We start from the raw sequence: 15257 nt of genomic DNA, 5'->3' as shown, positions 1-15257 counted from the left end.
GGGTATGGTGGAATTTAAATAATCATTTCAATCTCACTTTTAGTTTTACTGGTTTGGACTCTTAAGTTCCATGTGGTTCACTGTAAATAAAATGCTGATGAATTTATTCTTGTATTTGCATAAATAGAAAATTAGATGTTAAGTTCATGGGTTCATGGTTGTACACAGTGTTCCACCAAAATAATGACTTTTTTTTCCTTTTGTATTTTCATGCATATTTTACAAATAACTTCTTAACTCTCCCTTTCCAATTTTGACATACTTTGTTACATTGGCACTTTTACATCCTTGGAAATTTTTATTTCCAACTGGGATTTATTTTACACATTAAATATTTAGTCATGGTGTTGAGATTGGGCAGAAGTTGTTGATATCTTTGGCTTTCTTTCCTTGATACAGATCATTCTTCATTCTATGCACAAATACCAACCGCGGGTCCATGTCATCCGTAAAGACTGCGGGGATGATCTTTCTCCCATCAAACCTGTTCCATCTGGAGAGGGAGTAAAGGCATTCTCCTTTCCAGAAACTGTCTTCACAACGGTTACTGCCTATCAGAATCAGCAGGTATTGTTCTCAGAATCGCTATCTTTCTAGACATTTTGTTTCAGGTGTCAGTGGAAAGCTAGCTATCCTTTTCACTGTATCTAAATGTTATGAAGTATCATAAAGTAAAGCATTTGCCATATAAGACATCTAGGATGTGTGTGTGTGTGTGTGTGTGTGTGTGTGTGTGTGTATAAACAATTTTTTTAATTTCATGATTCTCCAAGTAAGGCTACTGCTAGTGAGAATTTCTTTAGAAAAGAATGTGTCTCATGACGAATAGTATAGGTTTGCTTTCCATTTTGGGATGTCGAATCATGATGTCATAATTAAGATTAAAAATCATGTGGGGGCTCCTGGGTGGCTTTGTTGGTTGAGTATCTGACTCTTGATTTTGGCCCAGGTCGTGATCTCAGGGTCTGAGATTGAGTCCCGAGTCAGACTTTGCACTGGGCATGGAGCTTGCTTAAGATTCTCTCTCTCTCTCTCCCTCTCCCTCTGCCCCTCCCCTCCACTCACTCTCTCTCTCTCTCTCTTTCATTACAAAAACAAACAAACAAAAAACAAAAAAAAATGGAAATAGATATGTAGAATATGAAACCTGGATTGTATCATAGAGCATAAGATTTGATAATTCACATTGTCTTAAAACTATAACCCATGTATTATAAGAAATATTTCAGAAGCATTTATCTTACATAGTCATTTTAGTATATATACAAAAATGGCGATTTCTTCAAGATATGCTCTGATTGTGAGAGGATGACACATATGTTTATAGCCTGAGAGATCAGCAGTGGTGGAGTAATCTTTTCATAAAATTAATAATAATTTCAAAAGTGAAATATTTCTTTCCAATATATGTAAGTGTATGTATTTCTTTAAGGCTGAGTCAAATAGGTGGAAAATTGATTCAAGGCAATTTAGTCCATGCAATTATGGCCAGTTTTCATAAAAAATACTGATGTAGTTGAGGCTGATGTGGTCTGTGGTAGACTTTTTTTTCCTTTTTTTAAAATTTTAGTGGTCAGGAGAAGTATTTTAGGTTCTCCTCTTCTCTTTACATTTATTTACATCTCAGTTAAAATTTAAGGCTTTATAATCTCTCAGCTGTGGTTTTTGTTGTTTTAAAGCTTATGAGGAGATTTGGATCCAGTCCCCTGCATCTTCCTTGGGGGCTGGGAGGCACATCTGCCCTCATCCATGTGGAGCCGCCGGCCCCACAGCTGAAGCCATCCTGTCCTTTCACTCACATTGTTATGCCTTTACATAGACTTTGAGGAAGGAGCATGAAGTTAACCTTTAGAAGGATTGGATAATTAGGAAAATATTCTTAAAATATGTTAGATGCAAAAATGATTTTTTTTTCTTTGAGGAAAAACATAACCATGAGGAGAAAAGAGCAGAGACATTCAGTACCTTTTAAGCAACCTCAGTTTATCTGTCTCTTTTTTTGTCTCTCAAACACAAACAGATTAACAATGTCAAATGTGTATTTTTCTCCTAGCCTCTGTGATATAATAAACAAGATGCAGTGGGCTTGTTGGTACATTTTGGTGACTAATACCAATGGACAAACTGACAAATCGATTAATAGGGTAAAAAAATTAGAAGAAGGGAAATTGATAATAACCAAATGCAGTGATGTTCATTTTTTAACTTCCTGGCTCCTATTTTAAGAACTCAGGGAAAATTGGTAAGCAGCTTAGCTTGGTGGTGTTTAACAGCATGGGGATTCTGAAGCCTAGGGTCCCAGCCTATGTGTATGGACAAGTAACATTATGATCACAGGAAACTTAAGCCTTGGTTTAAAAGAAAACATAAGATTGGATAATAACTACATGAGAATAAAATGAAATACGCATATAAAATTCTTAGTACAGCATACATAGTATGCACTCAGTAATAAAAATAATGGCAACAGTAACACATCTCTATTTAGACAAGGCACCATTGTATAAATCTCTACTCTTTTTTGAAATCCTATTTTAAACGAACACTTAAAGTATTTAATGTTATTTAAATGTTGTTTAAATGAACAAAGAATGAAGCTATAATGAACTCACAAGAATTCCTTCAGGATAGTAGAGGGGGATTATGAATGAGTTTTCAGAGATACCCTTTCTTTTCCTTAGTGTTATCCAACAGTGTTCATTTGTACTAAGCCAAAATGGCACTCTCAGAAGTATGTTCATTAACTTTGTAGATTCCACTAAACCAAAGAGCATAGAAAACAAAGCATGATGTGCTTCTTAGAGAACAGGCTGTAACTTCTGTGGGGCAAGGTGGAGATCTGTCAAGAAATAGATGAGATGTCGGGGCGCCTGGGTGGCTCAGTGTGTTAAGCCTCTGCCTTCGGCTCAGGTCATGATCCCAGGTCCTGGGATTGAGCCTCGCACTGGGCTCCCTGCTCAGCCAGGAGCCTGCTTCCTCCTCTCTTTCTGCCTGACTCTCTGCCTACTTGTGATCTCTGTCTGTCAAACAAATAAATAAAATCTTAAAAAAAAAAAAAAAAAGAAATAGATGAGGTGTTATTAGTGTCAATTACAAGATAGTATAACTAAAAATATCTTTTAATGGAGATGATTAGACCACTTGTAAAAATCCCACCCCTAGATTTCTGTTTAAATTAAAACATTTATTTCTACTACATGAATAAAATTTAATCTCATTAGCGCCTTCCAGTAGTTGTTAGCTCTGGTTAGACATTCACTGTAGGGCTCTGACCAGGTCAGAACTCAACAGAAAACAGAGGAAAGAATAAAATTTTCAGATGAGAGCCATAAAGATGATCCAAAGAGAGACAAAGAAAAATACAGAGGCAGAAAAGTTAAAGAAGTGTGTATTACCTAAATCTGAAGAAGAGAGGGATGCATAGGGGCTTAATGGCATTCAGGTGTTACAAGGAACTTGACAAGGTAGAAGTTGGTTATTAGCTGTTACCCATTACAGGAACACCATTAAACCACGTGACAGAGTTAAAGGGAAGAGCTTTTAGTTCAGAGGGATTGTCAAACAAAGGACAGGTTATCAACAGATGATTCAGAATTTCCTTCTCTAGTGATATTAAATGCAAAACAGATTTAATTATAGAGTTTAAACAGGGGTGGGGAATTTTTTTTCATAGAAGATGAATGTCTAGGTGATTTCTGAAATTTTCTTCTAGCTTTGCAGCTAAGATAATAAAATACCTGAGAAATAGGGGAGAGGAACGCTTTTATAATTTTGTAATTACTTGTAGTTCTTCCACCATTTCTGTTTTTAATGGCCTTACTTGACGTTTATAGTATTTGATAAGATTTTTTTGTACTCTCCAGATTACTCGCCTGAAGATAGATAGGAATCCATTTGCCAAAGGCTTTCGAGACTCTGGGCGTAACAGGTAAGACTTAGTGAAGAACATTCTGGTTCTGATAAATACATTCGACTTCTTGTTGTGAATTTTCCATTACAAGGTAAACAGTTAACCACTGACGTGGTTTTGAAATAATTTTCTGATGAGGATTAAAATTTGTCGGTACCGCTGGGCCTTGGATGTACCTTATTTTTTAGCTTAATGCCATGGCCTGCCCATTCCTAAGGTGAATTTTGATGTGGGATGCTGGGTGAAAAATGCAAGTTCTCCGGGTGCACAGTGCATGCTACCTCTGAAGGTACCTTAAGGAAACCTGTCTTTCAGGCCCCGGGCCTTCGATATTCCAAGTCAGTAGCCTCACTACACCTGCTGTTGTTCTTTAATTTACTTAGTGATGTCACAACAATCTATTGATTCTGTCTTCGGAATATGATGGGGTTCCATTCCCTCAGATTTCCAATTAGAATATGAAACTAACGCCCCATTACCAAGGGAGCTGATGTTCTTTAGTTTCCAAATTTGTCTTGGCTGCGCTGACAGCCACACACTTGTTTATTTTCTCTGTGTCGTGTTTTATGGTGTTTGTACAAGGAGGAAGAGCAACCATAATGAATTCCATTCTGTTACTTTTATCAAAAAGCAGATCACCGTTGTCTGTGTGCCATGGGTTTTTAATTTATGGATGTGATTCTATTCCAATAGAGTTTGGTGCAATATTTTCTAAGATAAGTATTGATAGTAATAGAGAGTAATAACAGACTAACGTTCTCCAGATGCCTTTTCAGGGTAAAACTTTGACTTAAATGTTTTTAAAGCTTTTAAAAAGAAATATTTGAGAAGTTTTTATTACTGTCCTCCAGAAATTATTCTAAGACTTCTTGAAAATTTGGTATTCTTGAAAACTTGGTATAGGCTACCTCTATAGGAAGTCGAAAGCCCCAGTTGTTTTGTTTTAGGGACAGTCTGATTTAAAAGTGTAGAGAGAGAACAGTCCACTGGTAGTCTAGATTTTTAGTCTTCTAGCCAATTATTTGGGCAAAGCTGGTGCAGACAGAGATCTTTTCTCAGAACACCGCCAAGTGCTTGCAGAATATTCTTATATGCAGGAACATTGTTTAAACACCACGAAGCATGAGGACTCGAATGCAGCTGAAATGCATTGAGAGTAGAGTAGCCTTTAATTTAGTGCAGGTACATCAACAAAACGATTAACAATAGCACTAGTAATTCCCTCTGGAATTCTTTATTCTGTAGGAAGATTTGCAGTAATCCTATAATACCTGTTGTCTGATATATTGAAATCATTGTCTTTTTAGATGTTTTTAATGTGAGAACAACTCTGCGTGGCTTTTGTTATGTTCCATTGGCTCTTGGTTAACTTTGCTGTCCAGAGGCATTTCTAAAAGCTGAATAATTTAGTAACTGAGAAGGTCACTCCTGAGGGACTAATGGGAGCCTTTGGGGTGACTTCTTTTCTACCTTGAGAAATGCTTTGATGGAATCTTCTTGTGGTTTTGATGGTAGCAGTATAGTATTTGTTAAGGGTCTAGCATTTCTTTCATTTCATTATTTTTTTTTAAGCAGTGAATACATTTATAAAAATTCACTGAAACTCCATGAAGGCAGCTCTCAGGTTTGAGGAATACATAGCCAGGAACCGTGTCCAGGCTCTCCTATAGGATTGACCTAGCAGACACCTCACTGCTCTTGACACTAGGGGAATCACACTGCTTGGATACCGTGGGTTCAGTTTTGAAGCAATACGTTTGAAAATATTTTAAAAGGTGTATTTGGATAGACACCAATAGTGAATAAACCTACAAACAGAAGTGAGCTGATAAGATGCATAGGAGAAGTTTTCAGGAAGAATTCTAGAAATGTCAGCATAATGAAAAGGCATTTGAATATGGTCAGTGAAGAGAATCAGTGGGATTGGTGAAAATAAACTACTAAGTCCCTTGTTGGGTATCATGAGGTCAGAATGCTAGCTTTGATATGAACTTTTTCCTTCCGTTTGTTTTACAAGGTGTGGCATCTGTGGTTCTTGCTACTATTCTTTCCTGACCCTAAAACTTTTAAAAGTTTTAATGGACACATAGAACATAGGAATTATGTTTTAACACTTTTTAAATTTTGTTAAATTTTAAATTTTTTGTCCTGCTCCAAATGTTTAAACAATATCATAGTACAAGAAAATTATGTTGCCTCTATATAGCTTTCTTATTAGTGAAATGAATAATTTTACTTTTTGTCTCATTAAAGTTAGTTTTCCATGCTTATGATAGACAGGTCTTCAGTGCTCATTTTGGAAGGCTAAATATTTATATAATATTTATATACAATACTATTTAGAAAGCTAATTTTCATATTTTCCACTGATAAATGCAAAAACTCATGTATAGAGAAGAGGGAATTTGGTCAGCTTTACAGATTTCTAACTTATGTATTTTCCTTAAAAAAAAAGGTTTAAGTTATATGTAAGACTTGGAGGGTGCATTGGTGTTGTGGGCTTGGGAAGGGAGTGATTTTTTTTTTTTTTTTCATATAAACAGAGAAGAAAGCCCATGAGAAAAAGTTCATTTTATTTCTTTAATACCCCTGGTCTGTTGTGTTATTGTTACTACTTTTCAATATAAACTGTTTTTATTTTTCCCCATATATGAAATAAGCAAATTAAGCAGCACAAGAAATAAACATGGACTTGTGATTTTTTTTTAACTTTATAAAACAATTTGCTTTAATTAAAAATTATCCCTTCCTGGTTATTTATGGTTCTACAGCCTGTTTTATAGGAATCAGTAGCTTCAGCCCTTAAAAGCTCTACTGCAAGACATTTGCTACGTGAAAGAGAATTTATGTGCTGAGAATAGTTTCATTCTTCAGTTAGGCCTTAGGTTTGACCCTATAAAATTTTTTACTCAGGAAGGTACAGAAATTTCTTTGCTTTAAATACTTCAGGAAAAACATAACCATTTTGCTAAATAAACTTGGCCATTTGATAGCATAAATTAGGATGGTGATAAAATGTGGAAATTGTTCAAAGGCATCTTGTATAAATTATCGCCTTGGCTGCACTCCTGCGGGAGGTGCCTTTTATCTTTCCTTTAACTAGATGGGAAAAGTCTCTATTACTGGAGAAAATGAAGGCCTTTTTTAAAAAGTCCAGATTCAGCTACTAAATATTTTATAACTGTTTCCTGCAAAATATCTGAAATCCTTTCTGGAACTTGCAGTGTGAAACAGCAGCCTCAAGAAAACTGTCAGTAGCTCCAAGTTGGATCACTTGTAGATATGTCACCTTCAGAACCTTCTCTTTAAAGCTGAAGGTGACATGTTTGTGGTGATCAGTAATGTCTCCTCAGGAATTGGGTGTATGGATTTGTCTTTGAAGCATAATGGAGTTTACACTGCTAAAACACATAATGCAGTAACGCTCGTCTCCATAGTTAATGAGTGTCTAAGTCTAATGGATGCTTATTAATTACCTCTTAGCAAGCTCCCCTCGAGACCACTCCATGACCACTTTGGTATCCTTAATATTTAAATCTAGGATTATTAAAACTCATCTATGTGGTAATAAAAACATTCTGTAGCATTTAGAAAAGCTTGTTTCTAGAAAGTTATAAAACCTGACACAAACTAAATAGTGATCAGATAGATGGTGCCCAGCATTCATCAGTTGAGTATTAAACATAACCTGCAGGAAACATGGGGTTTTGGGACTGAACAAGCGGCCAAACGGCCCCCAAATCAATACTTTAATGTGCATAATATATTGTTGAGTGGATCTGGCTTGCATTTGGCTCATAGTCAGCCACAGATATGATGTCTGGTTTTGGAAAAATCACTTAGGAACAAACAACTTTAGAGCTAGGAAAGGATGCAGAGCTTTCGTAGTCTGCTCCTGACTTTGTGGGAGACTGAAGTCCAGGGAGGTTAAAACATTTACTTAGGGTCATACAGTGAATTTTAAGGAGTTGGAGCCACACCCCAGTTCTCCTGACCCCCAATCCAGTGTTCTCACCACGGAATAGTCCTCTCTCCATAGATCACTGATTACATCCAAAGCTAGATTCTGCACTTCACGCTCCATGCAGCCCAGGTGGAAGGCAGGTGCAGATCCACTTTGTGCCCTGCTCTCCCCTTTGGCAGCCCTGTACTAGCACCTGTGTGGGGCTGGTGATGGCTTTTGCAAGTGCTCCAGCAGCACTCCCTGAACTTGTGATTTGAGAGATGAGTCAGGTCCATGTGTAGACTCATACGAGGGCAGTGTATGCACACGAGCTTGGGCGTGCCCTCAGTACCACCCCCCACACACATACACTGCTGTCTCCTTCTAGCACGCTCCATGGAGTCATGAAGGACATTAGCACATCAATGGAGTCTATACTCTGAACACTAAGGAAGTAGATTCAGCATGTAAAACCTTAGAACAGTGGGCCAAGTTGTGTAAGGTGGTTTTATCTGCCATATCACTTACTTTGAGTGTCTGGAGAGTTTTCACCATGCTGTGTAGGTGGTAGGACTCTGGGGCAAGAGGGTTCCTCTAGCCTTGGGCTCATAGTTCTTGATTTAGGGATGCAAGGTACCCAGAGGAGGTAGCAAGTTGAGTGCAAGTGATTAAGGACCTGCTCTTTTTTTTCCTTTTTTTTTTTTTAAGATTTTATTTATTTATTTATCTGACAAAGAGAGAGATCACAGGTAGGCAGAGAGGCAAGCACAGAGAGAGGGGGCGAAGCAGAGAGCCCAATGCAAGGCTCGATCCCAGGACCCTGAGATCATGACCTTAGCCGAAGGCAGAGGCTTAACTCACTGAGCCACCCAGGCGCCCCTAAGAACCCGCTCTTGAACATTTGCCTTAAAAACAGATTATCTGTGTTGAATAAAACTGTTTATAACAATCACAAGAGAAGTCTGAATATTGTTTGATACTCAGAATGCAGATATTTTCTACAACAGAACTCTATGTTTTGTGAAAATCACAATGTTAAGATTAACAAATTGCTTAGGGCTTTGGTAGTTGAGGGAAGACTAACGAGGTCTTAAGAATGGGGCTAGTTGAGTGAAATGCCTCATTTCCAGAACCTAGAGGACTTAGTTTTATTTATATATAAATATTATATAGTGATATAAGGAAAGAGGCACTCTGGATCACTTATAGGAGGAGACACATACATTTATATATGCAGAGTAGTTACCCTTGTTTTCAAACATATATAGATAGATAGATAAATAGATATAGATAGATATATAGATATATCTGTATATATCATATAAATAATTTACAACCAACTTATCCTGTCTCTTTAAGTATCCATTCACTAAGTGTATGTAGGGACCAGAAAAGAATGTTTGATAATACCAGAGCCATACATGGTATGGTATGCCGGCATGTGAGATCACCTTTCTATACTCCTCCTGCATGTTGGGCTGAGAGGTCAGTACTGCCCCCCGACCCGCCTGGACTCCCTGTTGCTGAAGGGAGAGACTATCCTGGCAGCACTTGGTGTGATGGAGATTATGCCCCTCCCCAGAGAGAAGCTGCTTTTCTTTGGATGAGAGCTCTTCTAAAGCTGGCTACCAAGGGACCAAATGATGGACAGAAATGTCTCTTAAGAAAAAGCGGCTTTACAGGGTCAGTCTTTTTGTGGAGAAGCCTTCCGCATCAGAGAGAGAAGTAATGTTATGGGGGAGAGGGTGGATTCCAGATCACACCAGAGCCTTGGACTCCCATCAGCTAGGATGGGCCTCACCTGAGCTCCTTAGCACAGAGCGACAGCTTCTTCTTCTCCGAGGTTGGCTTAGTTTTCTGAGAATGTTAACAGCATATCTTGGGTGATTTCCATCATCCTGTGCTCCTGGTGACAGAATGGTAGCCCATCTCTGAAGCTTTTCTTTCTGCCTGTGCCAAGCTCTTGCCCTACCAATGTGGGGGGACACTGTCAACACCAGAGAGGTGTTCTGAGCTGCTTATTACTGCCAAAAGCTCCAACTGCTCCTAATGAGGCTTCTTTTGTCCACCTCCGTCCCAATCCTTCCATTTAGAATGGGTTTGGAAGCCCTTGTGGAGTCATATGCATTCTGGAGACCTTCACTACGGACTCTCACCTTTGAAGATATCCCTGGAATTCCCAAGCAAGGTAAAACACAAAGTTTCTGGGGTCACAGGTGCAGGCGGTTCTTGACTGGAAGCTCAGGTGCTGAAAAATACTCTTGACGTCCTTGGCTTCCACAATGGTGACCTCATCACCAACATCCTTTTGTTACAGGATCCATCTCTTTTCTGTGAGGAATGGGGATGGGGACCAGAAAAATGGCTCTTGTGGTCATAGGTTAAGTCTTGGATGTTTCAAACTGTCAATATATTTCAGGACTTTTACCTCACCCTTAAATCTCTTGTTAGAATTAGAGCCAGACTGTGGGCTCTTGTGCCAAGCCCACCTCACAGGGAATTGCCCGTGCTGGTCCCAGTTCACCCTTCCTTGCCAGCTTCTGTCTTCGATTCTTTCAGCAGAATGGCCTCTAGGCAGGGTTTGCCTGTTGGATTTATGCTGAGGAGGTCAGGCACACTCAGGCAGACTTTCCTGCGCTCACCTCTGAGTGATTCCCCCAAGCTCAGGCTAGTGGTTCCTCAGAGGGAGCTGCATGCAAAAAGGAAGACGCTTCCTCCTCTGCTCGGTAGGTAGGACCCTCAGCCCATTCCTGCACTCGGGCTTTTTACGCCTGATCCTGCCCAGCACCCCAGTGACAATTAACATGCTGGGCTTTAGATAATTATCATTGACTGGATTGGGCTTTCTGATTATTTTGAGAAGCTGTATAAAACACAGTTGCTGGAGCAATGAAGGCTTTACAACCTGTCCAGTCTGTTGGAATTCTCCTCTCCCCCTAAGTTCTGTCAAGTTTGCAGACATCAATCTGCCAGCGAATCCAGAGAGTGGGAGATAGCCGCGACCATCATTATTGTTTGGACACAGGGTCAACCACCCTCTCCATGTCACAGGACTGTTTATCTGGCAGGCCTCTGCTCTTGCACAAGCTTGTGATTCACCAACCTGTTTCTGGTTGGAAATGAGAGTTTTGAAGTTCTAGACTATTGCCTTCTTGTAATAGCCCCATGTGGTCTAGCCATTGAGGCACATAAGCTTTCAGTGGGCAGCTGAAGATAAGTTTGAGGCAGCGTGTGTCTTTGACGAGTTTGGCTCTTCCTTTGGAATTCTTTCCATTTTCACGCAAGAAAACATATTGATCCAGAGCAAGGTCTGCTGAAGGAGTGAAATATGGAAAGAAGAGAGGTGATGGCTATACTTTTGGAACAAGATACAGAGTAAGATGTAAGTTATAAAGATGCCAGGGAAGTCAGTGTTTGTAATATTTATTATAGAAAATCAGAAAACTCGAGGAAAGCTAATGGAGGGAGAAAATGTGAAAAATCTATGAGGCAGTGTCCTGATACCATCTGCAATTAAAAAAAAAAAACAGTGATTGCCTTGGTTAAGATCATATGCCTTGGAAATATTGAGAGGATTTGTGTCTAAAATATTTCAGTCTGAATTCAGTTAAATTGTAATTCCTTGAGAGCCAAGACCCTCTCCTCTTCATCGTTCAATGTAGGCTTCCTTGTGACAAGCTGGGTCTAGCTCATGTTCACCAAACTGAAAGGAAAACATGGCTGTGGAGTCGCTGCTCTTTACATTTCAACTTCTTTTGTAGGAAATACAAGTTCCTCCACGTTGCTCCAAGGCTCTGGGAATGGCGTTCCTGCCACCCACCCTCATCTTTTGTCTGGCTCCCCTTGCTCCTCCCCTGCCTTCCATCTGGGGCCCAACTCCAGCCAGCTGTGTAGCCTGGCCCCGGCTGACTACTCTGCCTGTGCCCGCTCTGGCCTCACCCTCAACCGATACAGCACATCCCTGGCCGAGACCTACAACAGGCTCACCAACCAGAGCGGAGAGACCTTTGCCACGCCCAGGACTCCCTCCTACGTGGGCGTGAGCAGCAGCGCCTCGGTGAACATGTCCATGGGTGGCACAGATGGGGACACTTTCAGCTGCCCACAGACCAGCCTGTCCATGCAGATTTCGGGGATGTCCCCCCAGCTTCAGTACATCATGCCTTCACCCTCCAGCAACGCCTTTGCTGCTAACCAGACCCATCAGGGTTCCTATAACACGTTCAGGTTACACAGCCCCTGTGCCTTGTATGGATATAATTTCTCCACATCCCCCAAACTGGCTGCCAGTCCTGAGAAAATTGTTTCTTCCCAAGGAAGTTTCTTGGGGTCCTCACCGAGTGGGACCATGACCGATCGGCAAATGTTGCCCCCTGTGGAAGGAGTGCACCTGCTTAGCAGTGGGGGTCAGCAGAGTTTCTTTGACTCTAGGACCCTAGGAAGCTTAACTCTGTCATCATCTCAAGTGTCTGCACATATGGTGTGATGAATCCTGGAAGTTAAAGCATACTCAGATTGGTCTAATGTATTTCCTTTTTCTTTTTTTCTGAAAGCAATATGAAAAGAAACTTATCAGTAGCTTGTAAGATTTACATATAGTAGGAAATGAAGGCTCCCTGAGTGTTTCGACTTTCTCATGGTGAGACTGTGATTATCTATGGTATATATGTAGACCGTACATAGCACGTGGAGTTTTGCAGCCTGCAAAACTACATCCTCCCTCTTTTGTCCCCCCTATTTCATTTAGTTGCACAGAGTATTGGCATAAGTAGTACGCTTAACCCAAATTCTCCGACTCTTTTAAAAACCAAACACCATACTTAAAACTTGGCAGTGATACTAACCAGGCCAAGACTTATAACTTAATTTATCAGAAAAATGCTCTACACAGTTTCATACTTGATTGTTGATAACTAACAGTAAAACCAGCACCCAGAGTCTTGTGATTTCTGTTACTCTTGGGCACAGTGTGAGAGCCTAAAATGCCAAAGCCAGCTGAAGTCTAAGTATTAGTTCTGAGCTATCTGTAGTCATGAAGGATTAGCTTTTGTGTTCCTGCTTGCTCTTGTCTGTCACAGGTATGAGATGATCTTGGTTCTGTAAAAATTCTTGACCTATTATTATTTACTTAGGTAAGGTGGAAGAGAGCCTTGTACCTTCTTTCCACTTTCCGCTGGGTATGTAAGAGGTATTTATTCATCTGCAGAGAATAAATGTCCAGTATTTTGGATGTTTTGCTCATTTTATTTAGTTAAAGTAGACCGTTAAAGAGAGTTCTGTAAACATTTTTAAATTCTGGTTTTCACCAGGGAGGGAATATATGATATGAGTAGAATGCCAAAAAGAAAATAAATCCACCTCAAATTCTTTGATTCCAATGAGAAATGTCTATCTTTTTAAATCAAGAGGAATGATATTGTCAGCTTTCCCTTACATTGTTATAATGTGGTTTTTCATTGAGGATATTTTTTACATTTTGTTTTGAGATCCCTGGCCTGCGGTCTGTAAGGAAAAAGGCATTTATGCTACTTATTTATGTCTCCCCACTCCTACAAGTTGAAATCTCCCCTCCTCCTTAACCTTGTTTCTCTGTCTGAGTCTTTCCTGAAACAAATAGATTCTAGGCCTTTATGGTATTAAATAACGCTGTAAGGAATTTCAGGGGGTTATCTGCAGCAATCTGTCTTTTGGGGGTTGTAGTGCAAAGGCCAAAGCCCATTACCATAAAGACCCTCTTAGAGGACGAAGGAGGGAGATACTAATTATGATAAAGGATCTATAAAACTTTTAACCTCAACAGCATTTCAGCCTCAAAACCAGAAAAATGAAAGGTAGATTAATTTTTGGAAAAATCCCTAAAATAATGTATACATGGTTTAAGATTTCAAAACAAGTACCTTTGATAGCACATTAGGAGATGACTAGGAAAGGCTAAGAGTGCGTGATAAGGAGCATTACCATATGTCTGTCGAGAAATTAAAAAAATAGTATGTCTGTTCGTTGACTCATTACCTTTCATATATTTGTCAAGCTAAAGCAGACTTCCTTTCCAAGCTAAGTGAGATTTCCTTTCAGTGCTAAACAGAGTTGCCTTAACTCATCTCTAGTTTAGACGGGGAAATGGTGTAGCTCTGATTTGCTTCTTTCCTTTAAAACAGCACGGCTGTTAGATATTTAGGCAGATAACTGTTTGAAAAGTATTGGCGCAGGATGTGACTTTTGTTTATGGATATTGATAAATATCCTCGTGGATTTTTTAACAGCTCATCAAATCAGTATTGAGTTTTACATTGAATATTAGCATAAAGGGACATAAAATACTTCCAGTAGGTCGATCTATAGAAGATGATTTTGTATGGTATTAATAGCTTGACACAAATTTGGGAAAAGTCCTCATGAGCCATGAGCCATGAGCCATGGGAAAAGTCCATCCCAGCCTCAGTGCTTACTACAATTCTAGAACAAAAGAGTTGTCTATCTTGAGAAAACATGGAAAGTAATGATCTGTACTCATATGTATTAATAGGGAGAGCATTTTCCTTTTTGCTGTTGGTGATTTGAAATGTTACAAAGATATGAGTAGAACTTATTAATTTTTTTGATTTAGCAATATTGTACAAATTGCTGTTTCCTTTAGGTTTTACTGTAAATATTAATCACCATGTCACTTCAAAGACTAGCCTTTTATCGTTATGTTAAATGACATACATGCATTGATAATTATAATTATATATGTGTATTTTATTAAAAAGCGCTTAAGAAATTATATATTAAAGTGTGTTACTAAACCCTTTTATGACTTTGGAGGGTAATCATTTAAAGTGTCTATAAATGTTGTTCTAAGAATAAGCACACATAGGAACACCCCAAACACAGATTTTGTGGCTTTCGATTACAAGGCATGGAGAAATGGGACTGGCATTCATTTTTCATGTGTTAAATATAATTTCTTGGGGCCCTGACCATGTCATTGAAGGTGAAGCCCTGACAAATGTTGAACACATGAAAATTCAAATGTAAGAAGAGGAGGCCTTGGTGTGGTATGTTTTGTTTCTGGTCCAGGGGAGAAGGGCAAGGATACAAGAATGAGCTGCTTTTATACCACTGACTGGTGATGACAGATCACTTCTAGACCCCTTGACTGGAAAACATTCCAAGGGACATTGTGATGAGGTGAGGTTGTTGCTATCATAGCCAGTCACATTTTGAAAATTAACACTTGCTTCTATACAAGCTCCTTCCCAGAGGTCAACAGCTTTTCTTAAGCAGGGCATCCACTTGCTGACCCCTGATTTCTGGAATGTAGGGGGTCAGGAGACTTTCGTGGCCCCCAGAAAAGACTGAAGCCCAGTGTTGCTGATGCAGCAAAGGATCACACTCACTCCTCACATGAATTAGTGAAAT

At 39.4% G+C, this 15257-nt stretch overlaps 1 protein-coding gene across 1 annotated transcript in view; it reads left to right on the top strand.

Moving 5' to 3' along the window:
- TBX18 (T-box transcription factor 18) overlaps positions 1-14647 on the top strand; it is a 28918-nt gene extending 14271 nt beyond the window's left edge. The window contains exons 5-8 of the mRNA XM_032858051.1: positions 400-567; positions 3864-3928; positions 9947-10041; positions 11615-14647. Of these exons, the coding sequence (XP_032713942.1) occupies positions 400-567; positions 3864-3928; positions 9947-10041; positions 11615-12339 (1053 nt within the window). The 3' untranslated portion in view covers positions 12340-14647. The remainder of the gene's footprint in view (positions 1-399; positions 568-3863; positions 3929-9946; positions 10042-11614) is intronic.
- Positions 14648-15257: the final 610 nt, after the last annotated feature.

Source organism: Lontra canadensis, unplaced genomic scaffold, assembly GCF_010015895.1.
Source record: "Lontra canadensis isolate GAN:19392208 unplaced genomic scaffold, GSC_riverotter_1.0 scaffold14, whole genome shotgun sequence".
Classification (NCBI taxonomy): Eukaryota; Metazoa; Chordata; class Mammalia; order Carnivora; family Mustelidae; genus Lontra; species Lontra canadensis.
This window is presented reverse-complemented; position numbering and strand designations above follow the sequence as displayed.